Here is a 12,859-nt window from a genome sequence, read left to right on the forward strand (position 1 = left end):
ATGCCATCTTCAAGTATTACATTAATTGATTTTCTTACGTCTAAAATTATATATTCTGTTATTCTCTGTCTGCTATCGACAGGTAGATAACGCCATATGGTATTATGTCCGCCATTTACACTTTCTAGGTATATTAAAGTTTAATAAATAAATACAATCCACGCTTACGAGATAGCGGGTAAAAAGCTAGTTTAATGTAATTTGAGATTCAAAGAGTATTACCTGGCGTTGTAGAGATATTACCAGTTACGTAATTTTAGTTCATGTTGTTTATTAATAGGTCATATATCACGAGTATATCCCTACATTATCTTATGTACGTATATTACACCCATACAACTTAAAACTTAGTCAAATTGACTAATTTAGGACGTAATTCACGTCACATGTAACGGATATGCATGTATTAGTATGCTTCCACGGATGGTATTCTGTACGCCACGAATACGCCACTACTCACCATGTTGGTTATTAAAGCAACTAACCAAAATTTTCAAAATTCTATAAAAATAATACTTAATAGAAAATTCTATTCTATTATTCTATCTTATATCTATTAGAATTATATTATTTATATAGTCGCCGTGTGTGTCGCGGCATAAAATGGGCCACCACTTCTTTTCCCGTGGGTGTCGTAAGAGACGATTAAGGGAGGGCGAGGGATGGGCAGCAGCGTCCCTCTTAAAACATCTTTAAAAACCAACTGCGGTTACCAACCCCCCTGCCAAACGTGGCAACTACTGGCAAAACTCTCCTTATGGGGAAGGCTTATGTTCAGCAGTTAATAGCTGAAAAAATAAAAAATAATAATATAATAGCATTTTTATAACAATATTGTACTAATGTATTTTCAGACGAGTGCACATTACGCAAGCAACGTTGGAGTGTCTCGGTGGTGCGTACGAGGTGGAGCCGGGTCATGGAGCCAGTCGCAACGCGTACCTTAGGGATCATTCGGTGCAAACATACTTCATTATTCCCCCACCTAGACGGAGAAAAGTAAGTTCATATAGGCTTTGTACTTGTAAAATTACTCTTCTCTATGTATACATTGTTTTTTATACAACTTAGAATGGAAAACAAGCTGACGGCCCACCTGATGGAAAGTGATAACCGTCGCCTATAGACATGAGCAGTACCATGGACATAACAGAGTATACTGTTTCGCCCATGATACCCCCCATGCGTTATGCGTTGCCATTCCTGAGGACTCAGGTGTTATTCCTCTGTACCCAGTAAATTCACGCCATATCCCACCCTTCAAACCGAAACACAGCCATGCAAACACAACTGCTTCACGGTTGGAACACGAATGGGATAGAGGTACCCAAGCAATCGACTTTTGTACAAAGTCTCCCTCTGGTAAATACATTGACATTGTATTTTCATTCTATTAAGATGTATGCCTCGACCATGATATAAGCTTATGAAACCTTAGGTTTTTACGTGTTCAGTGTTGTCCTAGCTGTAGTAATTTAGATTTTGCAGGCTACACGCGATACGTCACGTTATTTTGAGATGAATAAAATAAGAATGACAGTAATATACACAACACATTTAACCATAACATATTTTTTTTTATAAAGAAATAGTAAAGTTAGGCTTTTAAGTCTGTTGATATTTTGCTAAGAGACTACAGCGTGAAGAGCTTCAAAAAAGGTGTGAAAAAGAGGTGACAAATATGTCAAGCCTTTTGTTGGTTGCTTACCATCAAGGGCTATATAGACAGTATTTTATCACGGCAGTGGTATAAGAAATATATATGAAACTATACTCGTATTTAAAACTGATTTCAAAAGGAAGGAGGTTCTTAATTCGGTGCAGTAGTTTAGTTTTTATATCAAAATAACTGGTTTTGCCACAATTCAAGTCGTTTTTTGTGGAACACAGTCCTATATTTATTTATTTATACTTTCTTGCACCAAGTAAAAAAATAATAAATACAGTAAATATTAATTAGAAGTGATACATAAATACATAAGGCGACCTTATCGCTAAGCAATCTCTTCCAGACAACCTTTGGGTAGAGGACATTATTTACTCACATTAATGTTCTTGTTTCAGATGTGTCTATCATCAAGCGTCGGTCTCGGCTCGGGGTCTCGTCGCAAGCTCTCCTTTAAAAATGTCTCCAACGTCGTGGTACAGCTGTTACACTCAATAAAGTTCAATGTGGACGTGCCTTTTTCAAATATGGCTGCCTCACCACAGGAGCTCAAGGCCAATGCAGCTAGGAAGGTACTTGTTTCACGGCCTAATAATTTTGTGATGAAAGAAAATGCACTATTGATAAGTTCAGTTTCCACTTGATCAATCCGTTACAAAAACCGTCTGAAATTCTCATGATCTGTACTGAAAGGTTATTACGGATGGTATTTTTTTACTATAAAGATTATTGCGTTGGTCAAGTGGATATTTAAATATTTTCACATATTTGAATTATTGAATAACTATCTTCGCACTTGACGTTTTTACGAATTTTGCCTTGCACTAAGTGACATGACCAAACAATACAAAGTCAATGTCCCCGGCTTTTACTTGCTCTTTAGAAATATTTTCTTGCGGTGAATAATTTTCTCAACCTGGAGTGCCACTACTATTTCACAAGGTAAGTCATGTTTTAAATTATAATGTTTTTGACATTTGTGTGTGTGTGTATTTTTTTGAGTGTGATAATAATAAGTATTCAGAATATTATATATTATTATAAATAGTGTAAATAGATATGCATAAATAAATATGCAAAATAAATTATTAATTATTTTTATTTGTGCATAAATTATGTGTTTGCAAAGTACAGTTTGCTGGTTCTACTGTCCGAGATTTTTAGACACGTGTATATTCGTACCGCGATTGGATATAATAAAACGACATGTAATGTGGAACCGACAATCTAATTGATTTATTATATCATATAGCTACGCGAGCACATCTTAACTCGATAGCGGTCACTCGATTTGGGATAGCAGATCTGGTGTCACCCCTCGTTTCCACTCACATGCAAGTTGCAATGCATATATACATACATATGTTGTGTTTACAATTAGTAGAAAATTTATTTTGTACATATTATGTTTTTTATTCACTTTGATTTATATTGATTTATTTAAATATATTTGTGCACAATCAAAAACTGTATTTTGTATATGTACTTATGATTTGAACGAGACGGAAAACGCTATATTAAACACATATAAACATTGCGTGTCTTGGTGTAAACGAGTTGGTAGTTCTGGACATGTAGAATACATGTTGTATACAATGCGATCAAAATAAGAATAGGAACGTTGGCGACCTCAACTTTTCGATTGTTACTTGTAAAAAAATATTTTGCATAAATTACTTTTTATTTTACGTAATACAAGTCTTAGAAATTAGTAGAAAATTTCTTATTTTGACAGCTATGACGTCACAATATGGCGGAAAGTGTATTGTTAATTTGATCGCATTGTACCTTGGTGGGAACGCGGTGTTATAGGTGCTGGACCTGCGGCGCGCGCTCCACGCGGAGCCCGGGTCGGCGGAGGCGCTGCGGCTGGCGTCGCTGCGGGCGGAAGACGTGAGCGCCGCGCTGCACCCCCCCCGCCCCCGCCGCCGCCGCCGCCGGCACCCCCGCCACCGCCCCACACCATCACACCTTCGACGCCGTCATGCAGCACCACGCCCTGCGCACGCACCCCACGGTCGCCACGGCCTCCTGCACTCATCTCGCGCACTCGCTTCTTTATCTGTGCTCATGTTACGGCGCACTAGTCATATTATAGAAATAGCCACAGATACGGATTCAGATAGATATCGCAACTACATTACTTTTTGTTTATTTTTTGCTCCATCTATATCCATACTGAATACGACTTGAAAATGTTTATACATTTATGTATCGAAAAGAATTAGTCGGGAGTCAAAAATAGTTTTAAATATAGTATTATTGAAATGCAAGAAAATTTTATGTAGAAAGGAGATAGCTGTTAATAAATAGCTCTTGTAATATCAAATTAGTGTAGAAAAAATATAACATGCTTAGCTAATTGAGGTGCTTGCGTCGTCTATATCCATCTTTGTCTGTGGAAATAGTTTTAGCCAAAGTTTCAATAGAGCACTCGCCCGATAGTTTAGTCGCGTAACACTGCACAGACAAATTAGTGTCATGTGCGCTTACAATGGACGGAACGTATGAGCTCTAGATCGTAAATGAATATTAATTTTTTGCAATTATAATTGATTAAAAGCGCTCCTATGTTCCAGTTCAGCGCTCTAGGGTGATATAGAATATGGTTGGCAACTAGGGCAGTTCTTTTCTAGGTGTCTTGACTGGAACCACATCGTTCTCCCACGATCTTATGATTTTTCGCTTCAAAACATTTGTACATGAAATGCATCGGTAGTTCGTTTACGGATACATTTCATATTTGTGCCGAATGATAACCTCGCTTAATGGTTTCCTAGTAGTTAGTTTGATTTTTGAGTGGTGGTTTTTTAACTAAATTCTATGCTGCTTTGTTTTAAATTTAAGGTGTGCATTGAAGCTTTCGACTACTACCGAAATAATTTTGCGAGATTTCAACATAAGAAATGTGTTTTTGCTTCGTAATAAACTATGTTTTACTTAAATATTCCACATGGTCACTAATATACGATTGTTTATTCACACGTTTTCAGTTTCAAAAATTTATGCATCGGCACTAAAATCACCCCTGTCTGTTCGAGACTTTCATTTAGTTGCTGGTCTTTCAAGCTTTCACCCATTATTTTTTAAAGTAAAATTTAAGTTCAAGAAACATGGCTACCTATTTCTTAACTCATTCTGTCAATACCTAATGTTTTAATAAAATGCATTAAAAAAGTATTATTGAAATATTTTTTCACACCCGAACACAAAGTTGTTTTAACTAACGTCATACGTTTCATAATATTGTGTGATAATTTGTACTGTGTCGGTTTGTTAAATTATCTTAGTTTTGTTTAAAGTCAATCCAAAGTCAGTCCAAAGTCTATCACATGTTTCAGTGACTCACAAATTTGTATTTAGGGTGGAAGACTCAAATACACCAGCGACTAACATGAGACGTCTGCTCATTGTTTTTCAGATATTCCGACCTTGGACATTAGTTCCACAACAAATTGCCGCTGAAACAGTAAGCGCAGACACAATGTTCATGTGTATTATTGTTTTCCACCATTTACCGGGCGACACACTTAAGTACCCTAAAAAATGTAGGTACGCTATGCTTACCACACCACGGGAATTCATTCGTGCGCACTCTATCAGTCACTATAAGATTAAGTCGTCAATCAGGTATAAATTAGGATCGAAAAAAGCAAAAGCGCGAGCACTCAAAACCACTCACTGTCACATTTCTTATTGGAACTATTTTTTTTTTCGAAATTGTGAAACTGTGTTATGAGATTGTTTTGTTGATTTTGTTTATGAATAAAGTCGAATGCACCGAACTGTGTTTCACTCGCTGCCCCAACTAGCCACCTCGAGCACTAATTAGAGCATGCTATGAGACCTTCGCCTGGACTAACTTGCATGAAGTCACCTGCCGTTTGATTTTTATTACTCGTAATCCGAGGGTGATAATTTCTTTATGTTCGACCATTAGTCCTTATATTTTCTATTTATTACATATGTGTATTTAAGAAAACAATAAAAAGGGATTAAATGGTCTAACATGAAAATTGTAGTTTTAAGACTTTCAAATTGCCAGTAAAATTAACTTCTTGTAATTTCCAAAAACATTGATGCCTTGAAATCAATAAGTTGATCTTTAAATATTTCTATCAATTTTCTATGCCTCTATTCATACTTTACTATTCTAATAATGTGATGCTGCTTCGGAGACCGGATCTTTTTATTTCTAAGGTCAGTTCGAAAAATGTGATTCAAGCATGATGGAATCGGCATGCGGTGGACCTCACTGTGTACCCAAAGCCCCTGCCTTCGAAGACCTTTATTACGTAACCTTACCTTCGTCTATAATTGGACCTGCCCTGTAACAACCTTCTGTGTCCCCCAGAATAACTGACGCTGTTAGCTGTAAATGTGTTCAACAAAGAAATAGTCAGTAGGTTTGAACATTTTTTATTGGATATCCACAGAATAAAGTAACGGAGAAATTCAAACGGCCTCTGAAAAAGCGTCACTCGTCTGTGTACCATCAGCCGACGAACCGCGTGAACAAGTACTTGGCGCAAGCCATCGACGCCCGCTCCGTACACCGAGAGAAGGCCACGCACGTACATCTCTTGACACTGTGCTTCAAAGATGGAGCGAAGGAGGCACAGGTACCTTTTTTAACGAAAATTATAATAATATATTCTTTTTCTTTTTTCAAATTATTAACTGGATTTTTACAATACCCTCAAAGATTCGATTGAATCTAAACAAACATCCAATAAGATAAAAATAGGAGAACTAATAGTTTCGTCCATGCATGTGTTACGGGATTGTATTCCACAAGAAAACCAGCTTCAATTGAGACAAAACCAGTTATGAGTTTGATTTAAAAACTTAAACCACTGAACCGACTTTGATAAAATTTCTATGGGACCAATCCGTAAGTATATCCTTTCAGATAAAAAAAGAATTTTCCAAAATGGATGAGTCATGGTATTAACTAAAGAATCGCCAATAACGAAACTGATTTAACTGTACAAAATATGATGTTTTTACTTTTGTACTAAATGGATCAAGTGGAATATTCCAAAAATCAATAATTAAATTCTCTTGAATAATTCAAATTTAAATCATTATGAGATTTAGCAATTAAGTACATGTAGTGTTTGTTATGAAGAGAAACATGTTATTCTGGTGATTATTCTGTAAATAATCACCAGAATAACAAGTATGTTGAAGCGTAAAACAATATGTCATAGCGTCAAAAAAAGATACGCGATTAAAGCCGTGGATAATAGTTAGTACTCTAATATTTCAGTACCGAGCGTCAACAGATGGCGGCTGGGCGGGTTCTCTAGGCGCAGCGCTGGGGGCGTTAGCTGCGGCGGGTGCCCTACAAGCGGCGATACTACCCCGCACCACGATACTCCTGTTACTCTTCGTTACCGCTTTCGCTTGGTCAGCTGCAGTGCTAGCATTGACTCTAGCCGCCAGGCTCAGGCTCATACCGTGCGACGTGTCCCGCCCGTTTGCGCTGAGGAATGCCATCACCACCTTCACGATTGTACTCGGGTATGCGGTGGGCCAAGTGAATGTGGTAAGTTACATTTGCATGTATATTATAATAATTTTTATCGACCGTTTCTGTAGAATTTTAGAAAATTTATTAGTGTACATCTGCGTAATGTGCGGTCTCGTCATTGTTATTTCCTAAAACAAAATAAAACACGAGATTACACGCAAATTATTTTAACTATAAGTTAAAGTTTCGGTAAATAATATATATTGTTATCTCCGGATAAAACTGTGTTAACAGTTTATATTCCGCAGTGATTAATTGGATTTGTCTCCGACTATTATTATCTGCGAATACTATTATTTGCGTCATCTATTGTTAAATGTCAGTTACATAAGATAAACATTGTCTGTCTATAAACGATATGAAATAAAAGGGGGAAAAAAGATTACAGTTTTTTTAATACATACGAGAAACTGACTGACATATAAACACAAGGCTTATTGACTCACGAACTCAATATTGTATTACTAATCCACTCTAGAAATATAGCCAAGAGTCAGGATAACATTGTAATAGACAAACATGCTTAATGGCATGACTAAGTAATAACAAGCTGCGTAGGCAGAGCCGGCCCGGATTGCAAATATTTGACTAATCAATTGATCTAATACAGAGAAAATTATGTGCCAAATTAGATGTTTTCTTGGGGCAGTATTTCCAGATATGTATTTCCAACTTGAGATTTTTTTGTTGTCTCGTCATGTTATAACAATGATTATAAATATTTATTAATATTGATTATATAAATATCATACATTTGTCAAGCACTTTTTCATCAGAGGGAGGACTTGATATAAAATTTATCTACTTGGGGTACCTGGCTCATACGTGTTTCTGCCGTGAGGCAGTTGTATTTGCATGGGTGTGTTTCGATTTAAAGGGTGAAAATGGTATATGGCAATGAAATTACAGTGTACAGGCATAATATTTTAGTTTACAGGAATAGCAACGCATGAAGGATATCATGGGCGACTAACTCTGTTATGTACATTGTACTGTTCATGTCTATAGGCGCCGGTTACCACTTTATAAAGGTGGTACGTCAGCTGGTTTGCCATTCTAAGTGGCATAAAAAACATAGTAAATTCATGCGTTATTACGATCTTGATTGTGTAGCAGTTTAACACACTACCTCTTCAATACCTTTTAACAATATTGTAGAACAAACAATAGTATCGTATAAAATTATGTATTTTTCTTTCCAGGTGACGTGTAGAGAAATCGACGTTTGTCGCAACCTAACCGAGAATGTGACGACCATGGACGAGATTCGTCACGCAAGTGGAGACATAGCGGCTGCATTGTGGAGTAGTAGTGACCACCGAGCATGCCCCGTACCTCTTTATATCACCCTCGGTTGCTGCCTTAGCATGCTGGCAGTCGCTGTGTTCCTCAGACTGCCTATACTCGTCAAGGGGGTACTGTTGGCGGTCATGACCGCCGGCTACATGGCAGTCATCATGGCGTACCATAAGGACTTGTTTGATTGTTACGATCTTATGACTGAGTAAGTTTAGAGATAAACTATATAGATTTAGTTACATAAAAATTTCTAAAAAATTAACAGCAAACAATTTAAGCAAAACCTTCACACTACATCAGTTTTTAAGTTGGTCTAATAGTCACTTGATTAAATCTTGTTGAAACAAAGTTATATATTTTCTTGTGATTACTTACACGTAATAAACGGACAAATATCAATTTAAAAAATTTGGGATTTATTTTTAATTGTCTATTTCTAGTTTATCTAGGTCATTTTTGACAAAATAATCTCAGTGTACAGATTCTAAATTAAGATTTTAATCGACTCTAAATTAAAATTTTATTATAGTTTAGACTAGTTTATAATTCATCTACCATATGTTAACTTCCATTAAATTTGTGAGGATATTGATGGATGCTTTTTACTCTTGTACACTTAAACGATTGAATGGATGAAAATGTAATTTGGTGTACGGATAGGTATATCCTAACAACACGTAAGATACTTTTATATATATTGATTTATGCAGATAAATAGATAGATATAGGTACATATATTATCGAATGGACTATACTTAGGTAAACCTTAGGTAGGGTAATAACTTAAATATTATATAACATATAACTTTATTTCGACACGTAAACAAAGTCAGACGCAGCAAGTATGAAGTATGATCGTTTGCAGGCCTGGGCCGGTGGGTTCAGCGGCAACAGCTTGCGCGTGGACACTGGCGCTAGCACTTGCCGTGCTACTACACGCGCGGCAGACCGAGTGGACCGCGCGCCTCGACTTCCTCTGGCAGGCGCAGGCGCGTGACGAGAAGCGGGACATGGACGCGCTGCAGGTGCGACACTGAAACCGGCTTACTTTTTTTGTAATTCTTAGAATTGCATACAAGCTGATGGCTTACCTAATGGAAAGTGTTTTTTTTTTTTAATGAAACAGCCAGCCAGTGTCATGTACTCTTAAATCAGATAGCTTTCTATAGAGGACAATACTTTTTGTAAAACTGATTAAGTATTTTCAGGTTTCATTCATTATAAACAAAAATTAAATAATTTCTCTTTATAATTTAAATAATTAATTATATGTATAATAATAATTTGTATAATAATAATATAATGTAAAATTATATCATTTCAGGCATCCAATAGGCGGATATTATTCAATCTGCTCCCAGCACATGTTGCGACGCATTTTCTCGACAATCAATTCAGGACCAACATGGTAAGTGATGTATTCCACTCAGTACAGTTTGAATTATTTCAAAATAGCGGTACCTATGTCAATAGGGGTTTTCAATGGTTAAGAATGGAATAGTAACCCTTCCTGCGCTGTTGGTATAAGCTGGCAGGACTCCAGTGAAAGATGATAGGTGAGGATGAAAGCAGGTCAGTTAGGCCATTGTGATGATTGCCATAATAATTAATCACAATGCTTTCCAGGGGGAATAAGTGGAGGTCGCCCTGATAGGGTATATTGCTAGCAATGGGGGCTGTCAGATACCATTACTGACAATCCCTTCCCTCCCTGTCAAAAGGGCTTGTAAAACTGTACAATTAATAAAATCACTATTTCTAAATTGTACCTTGTTCTCTTATCATATGATCATCCTATATAGATCTGATAGTAAGATAATCCGGCTCAAAGGATTAAAATATTTGACATTTGGTATATAAACAGACTGCTTTTGACTGTTTATAATAAGATGAAGGAACCGGGATTTATCTCGGCAATGTTGCTATGAATAAATGATTGCCTAAAAGCAATTCTTAAACTCTAAATATTAATTATGGGTAAATGTCATTATAAAATATTAAGTGAATAGCATGTTTTTATTATTTTGTTACGTGTTGATTAAATTTGCATGTAAAAAACTATTTAATATGAAATCCTTGCTAAGCTTGTTTGTACATGTTTTTATTTCTCTAACCCGTTCGGTAGGATCTTTATCACCAGTCCTACCAGCGCGTGGGCGTTGTGTTCGCGTCTATCACCAACTATCACGAGTTCTATATGGAGCTCGACGGAAACAATCAGGGCATGGAATGCCTTAGACTTCTCAACGAGATTATTGCTGATTTTGATGAGGTTAGTTAAATTGTTTGATTTAGTTTTAATTGTCTAATTTCGTCCTTTTTTAAAGCAACTTTCAAAAGAAGGTCCTTTAATTACCTGTGTGTACATTATGCGATATCTCGACATTTTATTTGATCGATTTTTATCATTCCTTTTGCAATCGATAAGGTTCTTATTAAATACTACTTCAAGTTTCTAGTATATATATATATATATATAAAATAAATATTATAAATATTATTCTTTCTCAGCTGTTGGGTGAAGACCGTTTCAGTGCAATAGATAAAATTAAAACAGTGGGTTCAACATACATGGCGGCTGTTGGCCTGATACCAGACAAGAAAATGTCAGATGAAGCCAATTCTCGTAAGCACATGGCTACCTTGGTCGAATTTGTTTTCGCTATGAGGGATAAACTAAAAGATATCAACGATAATTCTTACAATAACTTCATGTTGCGAGTTGGTAAGTTTTTAATCAGTATTAAAAAATATTAAATGTCCGAATTTTACAAAGCTACAAGTTTTTAATTATATTTCAGGAATAAATGTAGGACCTGTTGTAGCTGGGGTAATCGGCGCCAGAAAACCACAATATGATATTTGGGGTAACACCGTCAACGTTGCCTCTCGTATGGATTCCACTGGTCTTCCGAATCATACACAAGTAACCGAAGAGGTTTATCATTTACTCAAAGATATGCCGTATCAGTTTGTATGCAGAGGGAAAGTGAAAGTAAAGGGAAAAGGCGAGATGACCACATATTTTTTGACGGACAGAGCTCCAGCGAATAGCACTGGAACTAATCCAAGCTCGAATGGAGCAACTCCTAACCCTCCATCAGCATATGGTGGAGTGGCAACACCTTTAGCCATGCTGCAAAATTCGGCCAGGCGAGCTGCTGCCCAGCCGTCTAGGTTACCTCCCTTGAGAGAAACATCAGTCGCCGCGGAAAATGAACCCTTATTACCGTCTAACGGACATCAAAATAACGGAAACAATCATAAGGGAAGTAAAGGTAGAAGAAATAAAGAACCCGAGGAAACGCCACCTCCACCACCGCCTCACGGAATATCGGGGCATCCTAGATGGCCACCGCCCCGTGCCTTAGTTCCACCCTGGCCTCGACCGCAGGAACCTCGACCTCCTGCTGCTCATAAACGAAGGCCACCACCTCGATTGCCTAGACCGCGATCTAGTGAAAGCTTACCACTTGCTCGCAGTCCGCGCGTACATTCGTCTGCCGACGAACTCAGCTCTCTAACTAGATCTCCAAGCCTCAGTTCCTCCGATGAAAGTTATTCGAGGACCACAGATGCGTCTCCTTCGCCTCCGCGACCGACGCAGTGGCTGCCGCCATCGAGACCTCAAAGAACAAATCCTAGTCCTGCATACGACTACCCACCTGTTAGAACGGCTAAACCCATGCCGAACCACATCAATGAATTGTATGCTAAACATAAAATAAGTAAAAAGCCGTCTCTCGATGATAAATTCCTCGATGGCAGCATTAACTTTCACAAGGAAGAGGAAAAATTACAGAGGAGCATAATAAACATGCTTCAGGCGTCTGCGAAACGCGACGGGTGCTGTCAAACGGACAAGAAAGACGTGTCGAGTCGTCGAACTAATTCGTTCTCTAGTACGGGGAGTAGACCGAACAACCTGAAGCACTTGAACCAGGATAGTAGGGAGGTGTTCACAAAACGAAGTCCGACAGACGTAGTTTGCGTGCCACCATTTGAGAGAGAAATTCAAAGGCTACTCGATGATAAGAATCATATTAAAAACAACACGCAGAAAATAGAAAGAAAAGAATTAAAGCTGGATCTGAGGTACGTACGATTTTCTTTAGACTTCTTGTTTTCGTTATCAGTACGAGTCTTTCAATTTCAAATTTAAATCCTAAAAATAAGATATGGAAGGATAAGTTCACGTAAATAAAATTACTGTCTAAAGGTGAGCTGCACAAAAATGAAGGTACCGGCTATAATCGAAGTGCGATAGCTCAAGAGCTATAATAAAGGCATGCTTCATTATGAATTACTAAAATTATTTTTCTTGTTCTTTCAAACGGCCTCAGGTAAAACTTATTTGT

General features: G+C 37.4%; 1 protein-coding gene across 1 annotated transcript in view; it reads left to right on the forward strand.

Annotated features, from left to right (window-relative positions):
- The window catches only part of LOC113517375 (Ca(2+)/calmodulin-responsive adenylate cyclase-like), a 79,862-nt gene that overhangs the window by 61,752 nt on the left and 5,251 nt on the right, over window positions 1-12,859 (forward strand). Inside the window, exons 7-16 of the mRNA XM_052901391.1 lie at window positions 855-999; window positions 2,065-2,238; window positions 6,103-6,288; window positions 6,939-7,217; window positions 8,405-8,706; window positions 9,367-9,526; window positions 9,826-9,909; window positions 10,627-10,773; window positions 11,013-11,226; window positions 11,303-12,596. Coding sequence (XP_052757351.1) covers window positions 855-999; window positions 2,065-2,238; window positions 6,103-6,288; window positions 6,939-7,217; window positions 8,405-8,706; window positions 9,367-9,526; window positions 9,826-9,909; window positions 10,627-10,773; window positions 11,013-11,226; window positions 11,303-12,596 — 2,985 coding nt within the window. The remainder of the gene's footprint in view (window positions 1-854; window positions 1,000-2,064; window positions 2,239-6,102; window positions 6,289-6,938; window positions 7,218-8,404; window positions 8,707-9,366; window positions 9,527-9,825; window positions 9,910-10,626; window positions 10,774-11,012; window positions 11,227-11,302; window positions 12,597-12,859) is intronic.

Source organism: Galleria mellonella, unplaced genomic scaffold (genome assembly GCF_026898425.1).
Source record: "Galleria mellonella isolate WM207_F2 unplaced genomic scaffold, CSIRO_AGI_GalMel_v1 utg78, whole genome shotgun sequence".
NCBI lineage: Eukaryota > Metazoa > Arthropoda > Insecta > Lepidoptera > Pyralidae > Galleria > Galleria mellonella.